Below are 21897 nucleotides of genomic sequence, written 5' to 3'. Positions count from 1 at the left end.
ATCAGGAATGGCTTTTAGGGGACACTGTGGGGAAAGGCAGGTGGGGGAGGAGAAGGAAAGCGAAAGGCGGAAAGCAGACCCGCAACCACTGGCTCGCCGGTGCCACGGGGTCGTTCCGCCCCCGACGCGTTGTCACCGGGGCGGGCGGTGAGGGCCCGGGCGGCTCTCGCGAGGCGCGGACAGGGGGCGGGGCGGGGCGTGGTGACGCCGCTTGTTGCTAGGGGCCGGGACGGGCCTGGGCTGGGCGGAAGCAGTGTCGGTGGGACCGGAGCTGTCTGTTGGGTGTTCGAGCCCCGGCAGCTCTGCTCCGCTGTTCCGGGGGTACCGCGCACAGCCCCCCCCACGCCCCCTCTTTTCTTTCCCCCGCCCGCCCAGCCGGTGGCAATGGACGCGCGGGCGCGCGCCAAGCGCTACGAGAAACTCGACTTCTTGGGGGAGGGGCAGGTGAGCGGGGTGTGGGGTGTGGGCTGGGGGGAGGCACGGGACCCCCTCGGGGAGCCTGAGGGGTAATCAGGTGATGGGACCTCTGGTGACCGGAGGGGCTGCGCGGTGCCGCGGGTGCTGTCTCCGCCGTGCCGGGAACCGTCTCGCCTGCCGCTGCTGACTGGGGCCACGGCGGCTGAAGGGCGGGAGGGGAGGTGGGTGAGGCGGGGGGTAGTGGAGGCGAAGTTGTCGTCCACGGGCGCGTTGGTATCGGAGGCTTCCCCGCTCCCATTCCCAAGGGAAGGCCCTGGCGCCGGCAGCTCTCCAGCCCCGGGAGCTGGGCTGGGGGCCCGGCCCTGCTGCTGCACCCCGGTCAGGGCAGCGCTGGCAGAGAGGGGCCCTGCGGCTCCGCTGCTCCCGTGTATTCACGCAGGCCCCTCTCTGCCTCCCCAGTTTGCCACTGTCTATAAAGCGAAGGATAAGAACACCAATCAAATCGTGGCTATTAAAAAGGTGAGTGCCAGAATAGCTTATCGTTGTCTGAGCAGCCGGTTGCTCCTCACCTGCATGATGATTTGTTTTGACCCGCTTAATGGCTGATGGGTATTTATTCTTGTTTCTAGAGTGTCTTGTTTAAATGAGCGAGGTAACCTGCCTTTAATGCCTTCCCACCTTACCCCCACCCTAGGCAGAAACTGCATGTCTGAGTTTCTCAAGGGTTGCCTAGTCTGTAATTAGAAACTACAGTTACTTGGTAGGTTTATTCTTTAAAAGCCCCACACATTAGTCCTTGATAGCTGAGCAGTTTTTTTTAATCTTTCCACCTGCTGTGTCCAATTTCCTTCAGGAATGTTTTTCCTAATTAAGTTCTTCAGAATTGGTGGTTGATTTTTGACAGATTTTGACAAAAGTTATCTTAAATTTGCAGTTTACCTGTTTCATTACAAACAATGAAAATACAAGAAGTTTCTGTATTAAAAATAGGTTAATGGCTGTGGTTTCTGAGGAACAAAACATGTATATTACAGTGTTTTGGGTAGTTGAAGAGCTTACTTTAATAGGTAATTTGAACCATCTTATTAGTCAGTAATTTTGTTTAATACACTAATGCCTGTTAGCAGCTATACTTTTTAGTATGGTTGCTAGTACTGGTACCTGTACTGGTATGTACTAGCAACAGCTGTTGTGAAAAGCATTTTCATTTTTATCAGTATATTCTCTTAACTTTTATAATCTGGAAATACCAATATTTGGTATTCAAATCCTGGATTTGAAATTTTCAGGGCAATAGATGACAGGTAGAACGACTTTAAGCCAGGCCAAGTTACAGAGTGTGCTAATTTTACTAGAATCTGTCTATTACAACTGTCAATTACTTTGCCCACATTTGTCCCTGGAGAGAAGCTTTTAAGCGGTACAGTAAAGCTTCATGGTTACAAAGCATTTCATGTTGCCAGTTTACATTATGTCTGTTTTCAATGCCATAATTTTTCAGTTTTTATAAAAACTTCACTGTTGAGACTGGTTTTAAGAAAAAAAGGCAGTCCCTCTCTAGATCAGGTGGGCTTTTTTTGGTGGTGGTTGGTTTTTTGTTTTGTTTTGGATTGGGATTTTTTAGTGTTTGGGGTTTTTTTCCTTATGCATCTTTTACTTGGCAATTGTCATAATTCTGATTTTCTCAATGTAAATTATGCAATAATAATAATAATAATAATGCATACCTTAGTAGGCTCTTTATAATAATCCTGAAGCTCAGTTCTGGTACCAAAACCAAACCATAATTGTAAAAGTTCCTCATGGTACTAGAACACAGTCTGTCTTAGGAGAGTAATGCTAAAGAATGTATACCCTGCTCCTGGGGCAGGTGGCTTAACTTTGTATAAACATACAGAACATTTCTTTACAGATTAAACTGGGACATAGATCAGAAGCTAAAGATGGTGAGTTTTCAAACAAATGCATGCTGCAGGTATTGCAAGTAAAAGCCCAATAATCGTGGTCTTCTCTTCCAGTCTGTGTGGTGTGGTAGAATTTTTTATGTATATAAGCTGCCATCCTTCAGGGATGCTGCATCAGATTTCTGGCTTTCCAGTGAAGAGTCTTTGCTCTTAATTCTCCAGTTCTGTTCTAAGGGAAGAAGTTTTAAAGAGAAACTGAGCACTCATTCTAGAGTCTCACAGTTAAAATGACTTCCAGAGAGTCAAGATCCACGTGGTCCTCAGCAGACTAATGTTGTTTAAGGACAGTCACTACTTTTGGCCTAGATATATGTCAAAGATGTAATTAAAAATAGTGATGATGTTTGCTGTCCCTCTGTTAACCTGACGACCTTGTATTTTATTTTTTTTTAATCTAAGGCTTTGCACAGCCAAAAACAACCAGTGTCAGCATGATACCAAAATAGGTAATTAAACTAGGCAAAGCAGGAGTGTAAAGTTATTTCTGTAGCTTTGCCCAGGACTTTCTTGGATGTGTTGAATGCTGCCTTAGGTTTTGGGAGAATGCTGTTTTTCAGCTTATGTGCATCTGAAACTTCCTGCACTGCATACCACAGAAGCAGTTGCTTGCCAGTGATTTTTTACACTAGCCATACATTCCAGCATTTGGGAAAGAGGAATTGCAGCTGTATGGAGATCAGTTGGATGTGGTGCAGTGGGCGTAACTGCCACAAGTGGGCTGCCTGCCACGTTGCCCCCCTCTGTCTTTTTCTCCTCTGTAAAATCTGGCTATTAAAGGATTCAGGCAAGCATCAGCAGGCTTTGGCCACTGTATCTGTTATGCCACCGCATGGATATAGAAAAACATAATGTGCTTTGCCTTACTCAGTAATGCTGTGTTCAAAAGAAAGATATGTATTCCTGAGTTTTGTCAGAGTGCCTCCTTCTGGAAGTGAGAAGAATTGATATTTACAAGGTACAACTTTTCTTTAAATAGAATAGCCTGAAAAAGTTGACTTTTTCCCCGCAGGCTTTTGCTAGGACTTCTGTTTTTTGCCAAAATGGGGACAACTTGCTTCATAATCTAAATCCAGTTACTATGGTGTAGGATTTATTTGTGGTGGAGGGAAGTTTAGGTCTGCTATTATTCTGCAGCAATCTATTTATCTATGGCAACATTCTTGTTATTTAAGAAATTGCTGAGTGGTGAGAAGGTGTTTTGTAGTAGTAAATCATCAGTGATTAATAGAATGAGAGGTTTCTTTGGAACTTAATACGAAGTTTAATTGTTTAGTTTTGTTTGTCTCTCTTTTTTTTTTTTTTTTTCCACATAGGAATCAACAGAACAGCCCTAAGGGAGATAAAATTGTTACAGGAGCTAAGCCATCCAAATATTATTGGTGTAAGTAAAATGAATGCTGCTTCTAGAATGAGTCCTGAAATACTTTTAATACAGGGCTACAAAGATGAAACATGCCTAAGAGAATATATGAAAGGAAGTTAATAAGCCTAAAACTTAGAATTTCTAAATACTTCATGCTTATGGGAGCAGATATACAGAGCTGAATTAATGGGAAAACAGTCTGGTCTCAAGTAAAGAAGTGGAATAGCAGGGTCTGGGGAGAGGACAAACTGGTAGCTAATATGGTTAAGTTCATTCTTTCTCCTTCTTTATTTCCTGAGTCCAGGAAGGAGGGACAATTTTGTAAAATGTTATTGCTGCACTTAATGGAAATCTGTTTTTTGGAGACTGAGTTAAGAAACTGAGTAAGAATTTTTGAATTGCAAGTCAGAAAACTTGAGCCAGTCAGCAATTTGAAAATCCACATGCTCACTACAATGTTGCAGAATTTTAGAATACTGAAAGTATGCTTCATCATCTTGAATTTTGTTCACAGCTTCTAGATGCATTTGGACACAAGTCAAATATTAGTTTGGTATTTGATTTTATGGAAACAGATTTAGAGGTAAGATTTTTGTAAAGAATTTTTTAATTTTAGTATCCTCAAATGGTTTTTTTTTTAAATACTGCTTTAACAGCCTTACATTTGCCTGTATTAGAAAGGTATGTTTCATTATGTAAGCTTGCTGGGATCATGTCTTAAAAGTAGTTTGAATAATTTGACAGTTTTTGCAAGTTCTCAGCTGATAGTGCTTCTGCTTTGTCAGCATGATCTTTAAGAAACAGATTATATTTATAGTATTAGTTTTTTGAAGCTCCAGTCACAGTGTACAACCTGAGTCACAAATTATCATCTTGGAGCAATTGCTAAGCATAAATCATCATCATCCAACACATTCAAGTAAGTGTAATACTCAAGTATACCAAGTGCTAAAATCATATGCACCTGAACTATTGTTTTAAATGTAACAAGGCTAAGCATTTGCAAATCAGCATCTTACAAATGTTTCTTTTTCCAAGACCTAAACTCTGTTTGTCTTCGTGGAAGTCTTTGTATGACATATTTTCATGCAAGGTTCTTCATTTTAGAAGGCTGTTGTAGACACCACTTCACATCAGATCTGTGTATACACACATTGTCTCTGCTCTGTACAGAAATGAATGTAGTTGTTAGGCTAACTCATTACGCATGTGCTGTTAAGAACTGGGATTAGTATTTCAAATACTAAAAGACTGACAAGCTTGCTGGAAACTAGATGAATGCATGACTGAAAAGGTTAGATCATTTTTTTCTAACAGAAGTTAAAATAATGAGTAGACTTTCTGAAGGATTAATTTTGTTTACTTAGTACCTATGTGACATTTAGAGATGAAGAAGATACAGTGTACAGAGATTAAAAAATTAAATACTTGTGTAATGCTGTGGTATGCAGAGCATTTAACTGTACTGTGGTATCACTCAGGCCACCATTTGGGACAGCAGCCAGTTGTGATTTGGGATGTGAATGCATAGATCAAATTTTGTGTAGTCTTAGCTATTTTGTAAAGTTTCAACTTAAAGCTTAGGAAAGGCTATTATTAAACTAGACAGTAATACTAACAGGCAAGTTTTTTGGGGTAGTGTAGAACACATTTTCAAACAGGATGCTTCCATAGACTTTTAATATTAAAAATGTAGAAAATGTGTGCAGATTTATTAAAATACAGTAAAGTGACTACCTTGAGGTCATCTTGGAAACAGAACAGGAAACCACTGCTTCTACAAAGATTAGATGCTTAGGTTCCGTGTAGAAAGAAAGGAGTAAGTGAGAACATAATTTCAGGTTTACTGACATATTTATCATTTTTATGTGCACACCTTTGTCTTTTAAGCTTGGGCATCAACAGGGATAATATAACAAACTCTTATTTTACATCCATTTTCTCATATTTTGGTTTCTCAGAGATCATGTAGGCTATCTGGACTCAACATTTCAATTTTTGATCTCCAGAGTAGACCTGTTTTTCTGGAAAAAGGGTGAGAGTAGTAGAGAATATGTGACTGTAAGTTTGAGCTTTGTTTTAAAGGGTGAGATAAATTTTGAGCTGAAAGATGGTAAATAAGTTAATCTTGCATGGTAATTTTTACTGTCAATCAAACACTTCACAGGTTATTATAAAGGATACTAGTATTGTGCTGACACAATCTCATATCAAGGCATACATGTTGATGACACTTCAAGGATTAGAATATTTACATCAGCACTGGATTTTACACAGGGTAAGCACGTACTAAATTGACAGCTTTTGTGCAGTAGCAAAAGTCACATTCGGTAGAATTTGAATCTTAAGTCTAATGAAGATAGTTTTGATGTTCATCTGTTCTTCTTCCATAGCATTCATGCTGGTTATTTTGGAGAGACAATACCAGTACCAGTTTCTGTTGCTGCCAGTTTCTTGCTTCTGCTTTTGTTCTTTACCTTGCCCCGCTGAGTATGGAATGGTGAGATAAGAAGGAAGTGAGCAAATGGCTCTGTGGGTGCTTTGCTGCTGGCTAGAGGTCAGCCCACAAAATGTGGTTACTGTATTAAACTATATCAGTTCCATGATTTCTACAGTTAATTGAAACATAAGCAAAGTCTTTACTACTCATTTGGCAGCTCTGCAGTTAAGACAGAACAGCTATTCCTGCAACAAAGCTAAAAGCTACTGAGAGGCAAGCTGGTATTTTTCTTTTAAATTCTGCAGCTTAAGTATGGTAATATTCAAATGGATATTTTTACTATGGTTTTCATGTATGATGAAAATGTAGGCTTAGGATAGAATGAAAAGCCTGCATTTTAGAATACTGTTCTACTGTTCTACAGCAAATTTCCAGGAGGTTAATTTTATGTCTGTTTTTATCAACTGTTTTATTCTGTTTATTAACAGAATTAATTATTTTCTTTCTGTACTGACAGGATCTTAAACCAAATAATTTGTTGTTAGATGAAAATGGGGTATTAAAATTGGCTGACTTTGGCTTGGCAAAATCTTTTGGAAGCCCAAATAGGGTTTATACCCACCAAGTAGTAACAAGGTAAGACATTCTGTTTAGTTTCTTGCATAGTGATTGTGTAGCTATTTTGCAGTCTGTCTTGAAATAGGCTGTGTCAAATCAGCATGTCCAAAGTTTGACATCCAGCTTATGCAATATGTCTGTAGTGAAAAGAGCCTCATGAAATAAAGGCTTTCTTTAGCTTTGTTTGCTTTGTTTAGCAAAGTCTTCCTGAGAACTGCTAGAATATGTATATCTGGGAGTTTTTCAGGGGTATAATACTCTCTTGGAACACACAGAAATAGTACTTGCCTGCAGATAAGGCTGGCTTTCAGAGGAGAGAGCTGTTACTTTTTCTTAATCATGAGAAGTAGAATCTTTTCTGTAATTAATCATATTACCTGTTATGAGGCAGAGGTTTGAATCAATCAAAATATTTTTGATTTTACTTATGGCCTACTTATTTAAGGTATGCTTTAAAAAGTAGGGCTGCAAAATATGTGAAGTATTATCTTTTTTCTGCTGTAATACTAAAACTATTCAGGCAAAGCTAGTTTGTTTTAACACTTTACTCAAAAGACAGAAAAGCTACAGTAATTTTAAACGCAGCATATATCAGATCATTGCACTAAGCTTAATTGTTCTTAGGTGGTGGAAGCAGCTGTTTTAAACAGCTGTTGTCAAGGTTCATTTTGCATAAAACTGGTCTCTATACAGAAGTTTGTTGGTATTGGGGTCTTTGGAAGCTGGGAGGAATTCTTTCATTTCTTCAACACAAAGTTTAAAGAAAATTTTGATTCATAACATGCAAACTCTTATGTTAAATACATTTTTTCCTTTGCATATTTGCAGTTCTGTTGCTTGTTAATAATCTAATTTTGATCTGGAGCTACTTTGTGATTATATGTGACCCAGTGGTAAGAAAGACTGAAAAAAAATTGTGCATTCCTTAAACAAAACATTTTGCATGATAGAGTACAGCTCTGCAATGTCTGGAAAGTATATAGGCAGGAGCAGTATCCTCTTTGTAGTTCATGCAATCCTAGAATACACAGCACTTGACATGAGCCACGCCATGTGGTTTTCCTGAAATATGTTTACTTTTCAGGTGGTACCGAGCCCCAGAATTATTGTTTGGTGCCAGGATGTATGGCGTTGGTGTCGACATGTGGGCTGTCGGTTGTATTTTAGCTGAATTGCTCCTCAGGGTAAGCATTTTGTACCTGCTCTTAGATGCATTACAGCTCTATATGTGGGCTTCCTCTCCCCTAACAGCAGCAGGTAGAGGCAGTTAAGTTATTTAGGAAAGGAAGAGGAGGGCAAAAAAAGTTTTGAAAAGCTTGCAAACTGTAAGGAAGATGAAGTTTTGGAGTAGAGGGAGGTTCCATAAGCAGCACAGTCATGGGAAGTCTAAGCAAAACAGTTGGGTTAAACAGCCGAACAAACTGTCTATGTCCTGCCTTGTGGAAGATCAAGCAGATAGCTCTTCCCATCCTCTGAGTGTTACCTTTTCACACAGCTTTATTTTGCTACTGTTCTATAAGTGAGGCATCATAGATAACATACATACCCTGTCCCTTATAAATTGTTCCTCAATAATTGTAAATAATAATCACTAGTGCCTTCATTGTGGGTTTATTTAATGAGCAGAAGACTAATGTTTTTCTAAGCTGTAAATTCATGATAATGAAGCTGAACATTGATATCAGGCCAATTCTATGCCAGTCCTAAATACAGTACACAGGTATAATAGACCTTATGTATCCTTTGCTGAAGTAGACCATCTGTTACACAGTTCTTTGGAGAGGATGTGAAGTTGTGAATTGGGGAGTGAAGCAGAAAGTAGTTTGCAGTATAATTTATCTTCCACTAGTAAGTGGCTTCTACCTGATTTTTGCAACACATATTAAATCTTTATGTAGCCATGCCAGGAAACATATTGGTGAACTGGTCTGTCTGAAGACATCTTTTAAAGAATTCTTTGGTCTTTATCACACAAACAAGTATGTTACAATTTGTCTGGCAGTCCAGAAATGGAAATCCACAGAGGCTGCTTAAGTAGCACTAGTGATGTGTACAGAAATATGCATTAGACCTGCTAAAGTTGGATGAACCCAAAGAAAGTCAGAAAGCAAGCAGAGAGTCAGCTTGTGTTGATTCTTTGGTTTCTCAAGAAGCAGAAAATATATTATGGTTCAGTTTAATCCCTGTGATATCTTTAAATGTAATCTGTAGTTTTTTTCCTGAGTGTACTAGATTGTGGAACAGTGCAGCTTCTGGGAGCTTTACAAAACCAGTTAATGTTCAAGGGGCTTTCATGACCCCAGAATTCGGTACACTACCTGGCAGAGATGTTCATTTCAGTCTTCCTGTCCCACTTAGCTAAATACTACCTAATTCTTCATAATTTTAATTTGGTTACAGAGTTCCTTTATTCTTGCACTGTGTGGGTGATGCACAAGATACAAGTCAAACTGGGCAAATATCCCCTTTTCTCTCTTCTGCTTAGTTTAAATAAAGCATGACACTGATTAGGCACTTTGTCTCCTAGTGGGTCACTGATCTCCTTCGTGTTGTGATCTCATTCCATCAGTCTTAACTACTGCTTGTGTAATCCAGTTAAAATTCACTTTAAGTGTTTTGAATATATATAAAGCCTAATGTCAGGGAGCAGACAGTGGTAAGATTGCTGTGACCAACAGACTTCAAACTGGCAACTGAGATGTAAAATCCTATTCTGTGTTTTTTTTATGCTAATGTGCTGGTGGTGCTTTACATTTATCTCTCTGCTGTCAAGTCTTATATCAAGCCTGGATTGCAAGAAACCTTCAGAATCTACTTGGACATGACTAGAAAGCCTCAAATATTCAGTGTACCTCTTTGTTGGCAAATGATACACAAATATGTTTTGTCCTGCAATTGTGAGGGACGGCTCAAAGCTCCTGTCTAGAACTTAAATTCAGAAGTTGATTCAATCAAATGCTGTTGTCTTCTTCCAGATGCCTTTTTTGCCTGGAGACTCTGATCTTGACCAGCTGACAAGGATATTTGAAACTCTGGGGACTCCAACAGAAGAACAGTGGCCTGTGAGTCCTTTGGTTTAACAGACTGACACCAGTTTCAATTGATACTCTCTATTTTAACTTTTGAAATTATATGGCAGGGTATACAGGAATCTCTCAGTAGATTTTCAGAGGGCAGCTACCTGATGTGACAAAGTGGAGGGATAATCAGCTGAGATGTATTGTTTCTCTTGGCAAATCTCTGGTCTGTAGAGCAGTATTGCTAGCATTAAGCAATGTTAATGAAACTTCTTGTTTTTCTCAGTGTATCCACAGTTTCCCATGGCTATTGGTCTGAAATTCTTGTTGTCGTCTAATGTTTTTGAGATGTTTAAACAGATTAGTCTGCTTTAATCCAAAAGATTGTAATACTTTCAGAGCTGGAGCAATTTGTAGGAACTTAAGTTGGCCTGGTTACATTGAGAGTTTTGAGATACAGCAAGAACCGCCAGACTAGCAGCTTGAGGTAAAACTAGTTTATCTCAGGGCAGAAGTACTGTAGCAAGTACAACTTATTAGTACAGTTTTCTCTGAGGTGACAGTAAATTCAGCAATTCAATAATACTAAGACAAACTTGGTGTAAGGGCACACAGTGACCTACCTAATGATTATTTTCAGGCAGATTGACAGGAAACAGGGCGCAGCTTCTGATGAGTAACTTGGAACAGCTGATGGGTGAGCTGCCTTGGAGTCCCAAGTTTGCTGATCAGACCTGCCCTTTTTTGTAGCTGAGTTACGGAAGCACCCTCTGGAGTGTTACTTGCCTGTGACTACAGGAGGAGCTTTGAGTGGTCCAGTGAACCCACAGATTACTGCAAGATGAGGGAAGTGGTCATCTTCAGTGTGGCATCTGTTGATGACGGAAATTTGAGGACCTGTATCAGTGAGGCAGTGCAAATACAATTTATCATTGGTGGTAACATTTAGCATTAGTTTGAAGTCCACATAAGCTGCAGCCTCCATAGCACCTCAAAGGGACTGGTGGCTTCTGACCAGCACCATGTGCTGCTAATTGGGCCTCTAATAAGTTTGGGTAATGCAAGGCTCCAACTGTTGGAGTGGCAGGAAGGGCTCTTGGGCCTTTACCTCTGATGGGAGAATGTTTGGTGAGATGTTGGCAAAAGCCAGTAACACTGGTGGGGGACTCTGTATATTGCCTCTTCAGAACTGCCTGAGGCCAAACAGGCTCTCCAGGTTTGAAGTTGCTTGGATTGGGGACCTTTGACAGAGACACCAGGGAGGTTAATTTATTGGGGCACAACAAAGTCTGATGGTAACTACAGCTGCACCTTTAAGGAGATGGAAAGATAGCACAATGTGGCAGCAGAAACTGCCTTTTGTACTGTCAGGGACCATGTGGGGCTGTGTGCTGCACATGTAAGGCCTGTGCCAATTGATGTTGCATGTCCTATGAATGGACCTTTTTGACCAGTAAGCACCACCACATCTCAGTGGGATTATAGGAGGTCTTCATCTGCCACAGGACTTATATCTAAAGCATGATGAATGACCAGTCTAGCTATGCTCAATTCTAAATCTGTGGGATTGGCTTGGGAACAGCCAGAGTCATCTCAGGGCACTTCTCTTTGAGTGTAAGATGTTGATGCCCAAAAGACAGAGTCTTTATTTTCTGGTGAAATTTGTAGTCAGATTGGGTTGGGCTTCTGTCTCTGAAATTTGGATGGCATCTCCTCCTTGTATTTGCAAGCCAGGCTAAGGAATTCACAGTGACAGATATGCTTAATATGGTGAGGTATGTTTGTGAAATGGCATGTTGGGGTACTTGCCATGCCTCCATTACCATCATAATCAGTTTCAGTAATTGATTGGATTGCTAAGTGTGGTTTGGCTTAAAGAATTTATCATTATTTGAATCAATATATAAATTTTTGTATTTTTGTTGCAGAAACTCACTTTTCTGTAGCTTCCAGCTGCCAGTCAGGTTTTTCTCAGGCAGGTGCTCTAACCAGGGGAGCAACGAAGTGGTGCAGTTTTTCTACACAAGCCTGCACACTTTTAACAGAGGTAGTGGCAAGAGTTTTGTCTTCAAATGCAGGCTGGGTATTCTGCTAATTCTCTTTGTAGAGAGATGGCTCAGCTTTGGCTGCAGTCAAATAGTGCTCAGTATTTCTTAGACCATGAGTGAAGACTGATAGGCAAAGTAACTTCCCTTTCATGTTTTTATCTTTCTGAATTTCTCTAATTAAAGTAGCTGGGGAAAAGTAAACAGGTATTTCCCTCTGTCTGAGAATCTGGTGTTTATGGCTGGGGCAAAGCAGTCAACTAGGGCACCCACTTCAAGGCTGGAGCAGGTAACAATGATGTGTACCATATCCTATTTCTGACACCAGAGGTGGCCCAGCCAAGTTGCATGTTCAGGATAGGGTGACACACACCAGACCAAAAGCTTTAGGGATAAATGGTTTATCTGAGAATAATGGTGCAATAACAGGTACAAATGAGTAGTGTCATTAGTGTCATTATAGTAAATCCAGTATCTCTTTAATACCAGGCTAAACTTAATGTCAGGGCATACAGGGGCATACATAACTGGCTATCAGACAGGCTGAAAGGGAGCACTGCATAGCTTCTCTGTAAGAGAACTTGGAACAGTCAGTGTACATAAGAGGTCCTGAATTGCCTCATCAGTGTCCTCTTGTAGATGAGTTGTGAAATCACTCTCTGGACTTGTTAACCTGTCATCACATCCCTCTTGTGCTCCCTTTCCATGCTACTTTTCCTGTGTGTGTTGCGCTTAAATATTATGGTAGCTACCACTGGAGGGAGCTAAAGCTGTATCGGGAAATGTGAAGACATTACGAGCCACGTACTGTTCCATTGCTGTTCTGGGGTTCTAAATGAAGTGCGTGGAGGTTTTTTGCAATGATGTTTCTGCTTTCTTTGGAGAGCAAGAGTTAAAATGGAAGTGGGGAAAGAAGAGAATAGGAGATGTGCTAGCACAACAGAAATAATGCATTCCCAAATTAATTTGCAAACCCATGCATTTCAAGAATTGAAACCTTTTCTGTCAGTATTTGAAGCTGACTGAGCATTTTTCATGACAGTATTAATGTTTTATTTTTGTTGGATAAATTTACTGTAGTGTGATGACTAGAGGTTTAGAATACTCAAAACACTATTAAAATAACATTTTTGTATAATTGTCTGTTGCAAGAGCATTTTTATGATAGAAGTTTAATATAGTGGTATTGATTGCATACCTACAGGAGAAAAAAGTAGGCAATTATTGTGTTTAATTGGTTGGCATATTTTTCCTCTCTGTATTTTCCAAATAAAAAGTTCATGAGCTCTGCATTTTAAAAGTAGCTTAGAATGCTCATGATAAGCATTGAGCATAACTTCAAGGAGGAGGACAGTGTGTCATTAAGTTGGAGAAAATTCAGACTTGCTCTTTTTTGAAGGCTGCCTCTTCTACCATGTGAGTTTGAAAAAGAAAAAAGAGAAACCGGTTTTACTTCATTTGTCTGCACCTACTCTGAAGTTCTTTCATAGTTCCTTTCTTTGTTAGCAATTTTTCTTCTAGACTGCTGACCATTAAAGCAAGTTAAGGAGAGATCTCTTGGAAAGGGAAATTTTGAAACAATTGTAACACTTCAACAAAAAAAAAGTTTGACTTTTTATTCCTACATTTATTTCAGTGTTTGAGTACTAGAAAGGTGTTTTGAAAGGTAGTTTGCTTCAACTGAAAGCTTCATGAAGTTCACTTTCTGTGAAGAGCTGAACCCTTTCTAACTTGATAAACATACATTGCATTTTTGTCTTTGTAGGGAATGACAAGTCTTCCAGATTATGTTGCATTTAAGTCTTTTCCTGGAATGCCACTTCAGCATATCTTCTGTGCAGCTGGTGATGATTTGCTCAGTCTTTTGCAAGGCTTATTCACATTTAATCCTTGTACTAGGGTTACAGCTACTCAGGTATAGTACACTAGCATTATGTGTTCATTGACTTACCGTTAATGTCTGGTAAATGTGCTTTGAAGCCAGTAAGCCAGGCTTGAAATGAAATGTCATTGAGCTCTGCCTATGAAATACTAGAATACTTCTGATGTTTTATAGAGAGAACTCTGAAAAGCATAAATAATGCTGACTGATCATTTCCATTCCCAATGCAGAGTCCCAAAGGCAGACAACTAAAAAGTGCTCAAGTTGTGGCCTTCATACAGTCATCATATTTGACATTCAAAATTCAGTCACTTGAAGCTTGGAACTTAATTCTTAACATAGCATGTCTTAGTCCCTGGTTTGAAAGGTTTTCATCCTTAATTCATCCAGTCTCTTTAATTTTATTTAAAGGGTTTTAATTCATTCCAACATGAAATTCTGTGGTGATAAAAACCAGCATTCTGATGTGAATATGTTTTTCCATTATACTTGGATTAAACTGATCTCAGTTTCACTACTTAATGCAGAGAAATGAAGGACTTTGAATTAAAATGTTTCAGTTCAGAGTGTTGATTTCTGCTATGGAGAAGATAGAAGAATTGCCAGTTTCAAAATTGTATTTCTGTCACTATATGCTTTTAGGGAAGCATGCAAGAAGCAGAGCTGTGCCTTATAGGCCAGTGCTTCCTCATTGCTTCTTAGAATAGGCAGATTCTAATCCAGAGGATTAGTGCATGTCATGGATCCCTTTGCAGGTAGATATTTTTTCAGAGCACATTCAGGTTTTTGGTCATCATCTTTGAAATATAAGTATTCAATAGAAGTTCAAATAAGTATCCAGATATTTAGATCTCCTGTGCTTGGGACACCTCTATACTAGTGGGTATACATACACTAGTATGAAGTAATTTTACAAGTCATATGTCAGGATGGTGACTTGAATATTCGATATATATTATTTTTCTAGTCTAGCATTTTAATTGACAATGTCACGATTTAAGGCAGGAAACAAATGCTTACTGTATTGGCTTAATTTATAGCTGGCACTGAATGCCGTGAAACTGACATAAGCAAAAGTAATGATTACCTAAGAGACTGCTTATCTTCCTTTCCTTAACCACAAATTACGGAAGTTGTGGAATTCCTAAAATTTAAAATTGGTTATGTAATTCCATTCCATGAAATTGACACTGTCCACTTGTGCTTTTTTCCAGCTTTAATTATTCTCACAATTCACATATGTATAGAAACAGCACAATTAAAGCAGTTTTGGAAAAAAAAAAACAAACCTATTTTAAAAGCTAGAAGAACAGATGGTGCTCAGGTCCTGGATCTGATCAAGGCTTTGGATGTATTATTTTAATCTATTTTTTCCTGCTTTCTTATTTATCTTCTTGTCTCACCTATCTATTCAGAACGTAGGCTCTTCAGAGCTGGAAGGTTGTTGTTTGTGTAAGACCTCATGCAAGGTAGTCTAGAGTCCTGTCAGGATGTCTGAGCACTATTTAAAAAGAGCAGTGCAGAGTTATCTCTTGGCTTAAAAGCCAAAGTGCTGTGGGTGGTCATTGAGAACACAAAATCTTGATTTGCCCCTAGGCCATCTTCTGTTATAAAAGTGTCTAAGTAGTTTTGAAGTCCCAGTCACAAGGGCTTTCATTATAACCTTTTTATAGATGATGTTCTTGTTGTCTGTTGTTTATGCTAACTACTTGGTTATTTTTCTTCCATTATCACTAAGGCATTGAAACAGAAGTATTTCAGTAACCGACCAGGACCCACCCCAGGAAATCAGCTGCCAAGACCCAACTGTCCTGCAGAAGCTGTAAAGGAGCAACAAAATGCACTTTTAAATTTCAAAAGAAAAAGATTAGAAGGAGAAGATCAAGGTAACCACTTAATGTTTTACCTGTTTTAAAATAGGAGCTTCTTGCTTTGACAGAGCATGATACTGTGTTTCAGAATAAAAACTCTCTAGACTACATTCTGGGCATCAGCACCAGCTGAAGCCCTTTCACAATGTATGTTTCAGCTTGCATGGTTTAGGGTGAGAATGTCTAGTCCAGTGTTATTAACAGAATTGGTATGAAAAGCTCTTTTATGAAGCCTAGGAATCTATTTGTAGGAAGAAATACCTAATTCCATTAATTTCTGTAATCGAGCGTGAATACTAGCAAGTTAATTGTAGGCTATTATGATGCCCCTTTTTGATTTCTGAGAAACCTTACCGAGGTGGAAATAACATCACATAAAACCAAAAAGTCTGGGGTGAGAGGGAAATATAGCGCATCACTCTTTCAAATAACAGACTGGAGAATCTATCTCAGGCTCATTAAGAGAGATTTCTGCTTTCTGTCTCTTAGATGAAATAAGTTAAGACAGCATTTGGAAAGGAACATGAAGCACATTTCTATCACCCTTTTGAAAGGCAAGCTGGTTCCCTAAGGTCTACTTCTATATGGAGCTGACATTCTCCTTCAGACAGTAGCATGTACTTTGTATCTTCAGGGCTGGAAAAGCCCTCAGGACTCAAGACCTGTAGTGGACACTAAATTACTCAGACCTCCTAGCAGAGATGTAAATAAATATACTTTGAAACTTCGATTTGGTGTTAACAGCTGGAATATTCCAGGATGCACCAGTCAGGTGTAGCATCCACTTTTTGTTATTGCCAGTAGGAGATTCTATTTTGATACAAGAGTGATGTCTTTTTGGAATGGAGATGTTTACATGAAAGTGCATATCCTCTTGAATTCAGAGAGACAGCAAGATTTTTAGAGTTTAGCTTACTTTTTAGCCACTTTGACTTGTTTCTTAGTCTGTGTCATGTTCAAAGTAAAATGCATTCGTTCACTAGTTTAAAATTGTCCTCTCAAAGGAAAAATCATTTGGCTGTTTGCATGTTCTTTGAACATCCCAGTTTCAGTGTGGGAATTTGTCAAGTTACTATAGCTTGGGTAACTGATTTAAGCTTGAAGCTCCTTTTGCACAAAGACTACATGAGGATCTGTGACTAATATTTTGGGGTTCATGCTCTAAAATATGCCTGTTAACTAAAGGACAGGAAAGAAGTGTTTTCTTGGGTTATGCAACTTAACCATTCTTTCTGTGTCATCTTCAGCAAGAAAAAATCAGACTTGTGAGCTAAATGACAGGAGTTTTGAGATGGCTGCAACTAACGCACTTAGGAAATCAGTATTATTTTTTGAAATACTTGAGTATCAGTATAAAAGGCAGTATAATTTTCATTAAGTGCAAGTGGAAACATAATGGATTTTCTGATGTGGATTTTCCATTCAGTTCTGTTACTGCCTTAGCTGGGCTGACAGAACCAGGGGATCTGAAAGGTAGATTCTCTTTTGCCAACAAACCTTAAAAGAAAGAGATAGTGTTAGACCTAGTATATCTGCTACCTGGATTTCATCTGACATCCTTTCATGGCATTAACATTTAAAGTTAAAGTCTGAATATTTGTTTGGAAGAACAGCCCTACAATCTCTGCTTAAGTAAATTTTGAAGCACAGCATGTTTTTATTGCTATTGAGGGTACAAATGTGCAAAAGTCTCTTCAAAGAAAAATAAGTTGCATCCCCTGAAATTCCTAGGCTGGCCTGTGCACAGTATGGTCTCTTTCCCTCAGTCCTCTTCAGGTAGCACTATGAAACCTGTGATAATGGACTGTGTGGTTACTGATGGGTACCCTCTTATAAAGCGTTGGTACCAGAGGCTGATTGTCAGGTGAGAGAACTTATGGCATCCCTGTGAGGTCTCCTTTTTGACAAGGACACAATACTGAAGACTGTGGAATGTGTTCACCAAATTAAATGTGCAGCAGTTGCATTTTTTTAAGAAACAGCCTTTTTATTGTCAGGGGAAGACTACCACCAGATGGATGACTGCCTGTGAAAAGCATTAAACATGCATAATTTCTAGCTATTGCTACTACTTATATCTGATTAGTGAGGTATGTGGAGACACTGATGCTACAATGACATCATTGTCCATCTTCTCCACTCTGGCAAACACTAAACCAAAACCAGCACTTCCCCAGAATGCCAGTTTGTAGTCCTGTTAATCTGCATTTCTGCAGAGCTGTAGGTTTCCAAAACGGGGTATAAAAGATACAGCACTAAACTTTTTCCTGAGTTGATGTGGTATAAAGGTTCTGTCTAATTTCAGAACTGTTCTGCATTTGTTTGGAAAAACAGAACAAACAAACAACCAAAACAACAACAAAAACGATGAACAAACCGAACACCATTCTATTCACATCTAAAGTTAAGAATTTGTATTGTTCAGGCTTTTGTTTAAAATTCTTGGGTGTGATTCAGTGTCAATATATTTTAGGAGACCTCTGCCTATAGGGCAGGCAAAAATGTTCAGATCCTTTCCTAGTGAGCTTTATATTCATCCCAGAGGGCAGCTATGATTTATTCTACCTATTTTATAAGTAAGAAACACATGAAAGAACAAGATCTTAAGTAGAACCAGAAAAAAGTACTGCTGCTTTCATCATCTTGATAGCTGATACTAAACAGAGGCGTATTAAAAGATTGAAGCAGACACTAGAAGGGCAATTACTTCTACAGACAGTTCAGCCCTGGGTAGTGACAGCAAGTGCAAAAATTCATTAATAGTGTTAGGCGTGATGGGACAGGGTTAGGCCATATAACTTCTTGCCTTTCTTAGTTTTAAAAGTCATATTAAAGGTCTAGCTTTTTATACCAAAAAGAGAAATACATGCATGTTTCCCAAATGCAATTAATGCTTAAATACAGAATTTGGGGCTCAGTTCATATACTGATTCAAGTGAACTTTGGTTCTAGCACTCTTTCATAGCTTCACTGGAAGAAGTCATTATATGCTGCCTCTGCAGCAAACAGCATTAAACAACTCAAATTCAGTGTATCTCAAGAACAGCATCTAATGAATACTCAAAGCCTGAGGAGGGCTTTGACCCTTTTGCTTTGTTAACAGTGTGATTTACACTTTTCAGGATTACCAAAAAAACTGGTTTTTTGATTGCTGTGGATGGTGGATGAAAACCAGCGAGAAAGGCCGACTCCCAGCTGTTGAAAAAATGCTGTAATAGCCACTGGATGGTTACTTTGTAATATTTTCATATGTAAAATGTGAATTTAGTATTTCCTTACTGAAACAGAGTTTTCATTAATCCTACTTCTTTACTTCTTTTTTTCCTAATAAAAGTATTTTGGAGCAAAACAGGAAGATTCTTTTCTTTGGTTTGCTGTCTTGTTGTTTTAAGTCATGCTCTGAGGTAGTAGCTGCCAGAACTGTTTGCTGGGTAGAGCCTCACACATACTTAATTTTGCAGAACCCTTACGCTGAATTAGGTGCTGTCCTGTACAAATGCATACCCCTAAGGAGGAAGACTACAAATACCATGCTTCTTACCTGGAGCTTAAATACATACATGATTGTGTGCCAGCCCTATAAATGCTGGAAAATATGCATCATTATAAGGAAAAGACAGGATCCTTCTTTTTTTTATTCCAGTTGTTATGCTAGTGTATTAACACAGGACTTTGCATATGCTCTCTCAGCAGCCATGCATTAAGACTTTCCAATGACACAACCACTATTACTGAAATCAGTATGATGCACAGATTGGATGTAAAATGTTGGTGTGTCCTTGCAGAGCCCACTCTTTCAGGAGAAATTATCCAAGAGCATATAGTATCCTTCAAAACCTCAAGATAGCAGTAAGAGTTCTAGGGAGATGCAGCTGGCAGAACCATGCTAGCCCTCCTATCAAGCTGTTGAACAAATTCATAGTGCAGATACTGAGCTCTTTCCTGAAAGAAATCAGCTCTTTCCTGATTTCACACATGACTGTGTTGCAGTTTGCTGGGTAAGCAAACTTCTTCAGTGGAAAGGAACAAGCCATTAGCCATTAGGAACAAGCCATTAGGTTGTGCCCTGGATCTCTGGGATACCTGGTGAGCCATGGTCATTTTTCATTAGAATGGTACTTCTAGCATTCTGATTTTTAACGTATATGGCAAGTGTCTTAGCAGAAGCCTCCGAGGCTTGCAGAGGAAGAGCAACCATCTCCTTGGTCCTGTGTTACTTTTATTTTACTCCTGCCTTAAGTCAATGTGAAGTGTATTGGCCTTGTGAGGGTCAACAGTTACTAGTCTCCCAATTACCCTTCTGTGGTTTGTATTCCCGTTAGCCATTGAAAATGAACCTTTTATTTCCTTATTTCCTTCTAAGATCTTATTGGGAATGGTACTAAATTTTTCATTTTTGTGACCAAAGACAGGACTTGGGGCAATGGTAGGGAGCTGAATCAGCGGAGCTGAGGTCAGATACCAAGGCTTTTCACCCTGAGGGCAGCTGAGCCATGGAACAGGCTCCCCAGAGAAGTGGTCACAGCACCAAGCCTGCTGGAGTTCAAGAACTATTTGGATGATGCTCTCAGGCACACAGTGTGATTCTGTGGGGGCCCTATGCAAAGATAGGAGTTGGACTTGATGATCCTGATGGGTCCCTTCCAACTCAGCAGATTCTATGATTTTGTAATTCTATGATTAATATTTTTTCTTAATCGTAGGCTTTTGGATAGTTTAACTTTTGTGACCCAGGCCTGAACTGTGGAAGGAATATTTGGAATTCCTGGTGAATGTAACTTTATCCAGTCATAAGCAATTAGTCATCTAAATAGTGTTTAATCTGTTATTTGGTTACCTTGCAAGATTTATATCATGATAATTATGCTTCAGCTTTGACAATCTTATCTTTTGTGACACCAGCTCATTGAATACACAGCTGCTTCAACCTTCTTGGCTTCTGTTCAGAGCCTTAACAGTCAAGCCTTGAGCCTGCAAATGTGCATGCTTATGTACAGGGCTAAGCTGTACAGTTGTGCAAAGTGGAACAGAGTGTAATGCCTTCTTTCTTGGGTTGTGGCAGTTCTTCAGCCCTTAGCCACCTTCTTATCATTATTTACTGCTGTTTCTTCCTGAAAAGCTAGTACTTCTCTTTGCAAATCTGATGGCTCGCTCCACAAAACTTAATGGCATGTGATTAACTTCTATGCACTATACTGATATTGTTGTATAATTAAGTTACAACTTAGTGTTTTTTCTATCCACTTTTCCGCCATAATAAATGTAGCAAACGCCACTGTATAGGCACACAATAGAGAAAGAAAAGATGCTCTCTGTTTTAACCAAAACTGATTCCATTTTCTCACAGATACTTGCGGTGGCATGGAGAACAAGGACTGCTAGCTATCAGGTCATGATCTTCTCTCCCTGGTTCTTGATTTGTGCCAGTGCTGCATGACCCTTGCCTTTATGACAAAGGCTCAGAGCCAGATGCAGTTGTAACATAGAGCTATTGCTTTGCATTTGTGGTATGCTGCTACCCATGGCCTTGATGCTGTCAGCACTCTAGGCAGCACTGGCAATTCTTTGCTTTTACCTGGTTCATTCTTGGCTTCTCTGACTGTTGTCTCTTGACTTACAGTGTGTACACTGCTCACTAAACTCCTGCTTGGCCATTTCTTGTGGGGCACAAGAACTTTATGCTTTCTTAATGCCCTGTGTGCTCCAGTGTTATGATTCCTTTACAGAGCAGGTTTCACCTTTTAATACTTCCTTGCTTTTCGGAGAGAAGGATCATTACAAAAAGGCTATTGTCAGGCCTGCTTTTCTTTGGATCTCTTTGTTTCTCCTCGTGTTTCGTACTCAACTATGTCAGCTTCATCTCTGAGGTAAGGTATTCTATCCACATGGCTGTAATAAAACCAGAGGATGAAACAGGGATAGGTCTGGATGTTACCTGTTGGGCTGAGGTAGAGAAATTTCTCAGAAAGCTAAAATGAGTGCTTCAAACACTTTTGGCTGATTGTGTTTTGACATACACCTTGCTGATAGTAGTGTGAGAGGCTGGGGAAAAGACAGGGATGGCTGCAGTCACTTTTTGGCTTCAAAGCACAGCAGTGGCTAGGAAAACCTTCTGTTGATTCTTAACTTTCCAAAGACTTGCTGGGAATTAGATTTTTTTCCTCCTTTATCCCACCACCACCAGCAGCAAGGTTCCAGAATCTGCTCTGATCTCACTAGCTTGAGAACTCTGCTTGGACAAACTCTGTTCCATCATATAATGCAAATTTCTCATTTTCAA

At 39.5% G+C, this 21897-nt stretch overlaps 1 protein-coding gene across 3 annotated transcripts; it reads left to right on the top strand.

Annotated features, from left to right (window-relative positions):
• Nucleotides 1–215: 215 nt before the first annotated feature.
• CDK7 (cyclin dependent kinase 7) lies at nt 216–18959 on the top strand. 3 transcript variants are annotated; one of them, XM_030467726.1, is made up of 12 exons: nt 216–444; nt 877–936; nt 2330–2363; nt 3695–3762; nt 4259–4327; nt 5912–6022; nt 6702–6820; nt 7887–7986; nt 9778–9864; nt 13630–13779; nt 15485–15632; nt 18740–18959. In XM_030467726.1, the coding sequence occupies exons 1-12, from the start codon at nt 385–387 to the stop codon at nt 18763–18765; spliced, it is 1032 nt and encodes a 343-aa protein (XP_030323586.1). In that variant the 5' UTR covers nt 216–384; the 3' UTR covers nt 18766–18959. The 3 variants fall into 3 exon arrangements, with proteins under 3 accessions (XP_030323586.1, XP_030323587.1, XP_030323588.1); XM_030467727.1 differs by lacking the exon at nt 4259–4327 and having other exon boundaries at nt 302–444; nt 18740–18953; XM_030467728.1 differs by lacking the exons at nt 216–444; nt 2330–2363 and having other exon boundaries at nt 18740–18953.
• Nucleotides 18960–21897: the final 2938 nt, after the last annotated feature.

This window comes from Calypte anna, chromosome Z (assembly GCF_003957555.1).
Source record: "Calypte anna isolate BGI_N300 chromosome Z, bCalAnn1_v1.p, whole genome shotgun sequence".
Taxonomy (NCBI): Eukaryota; Metazoa; Chordata; class Aves; order Apodiformes; family Trochilidae; genus Calypte; species Calypte anna.
Note: the sequence above shows the minus strand (reverse complement) of the source record. Positions and strands in the feature narration are given on the sequence as shown.

Excerpts from the sequence above, each read along its gene's own strand:
- CDK7 (XM_030467726.1), top strand. The coding sequence starts at position 385 with ATGGACGCGCGGGCGCGCGCCAAGCGCTACGAGAAACTCGACTTCTTG. Across the intron at positions 937-2,329 it reads AAATCGTGGCTATTAAAAAG|ATTAAACTGGGACATAGATC; the intron begins GTGAGTGCCAGA and ends ATTTCTTTACAG. Across the intron at positions 6,023-6,701 it reads AGCACTGGATTTTACACAGG|GATCTTAAACCAAATAATTT; the intron begins GTAAGCACGTAC and ends CTGTACTGACAG.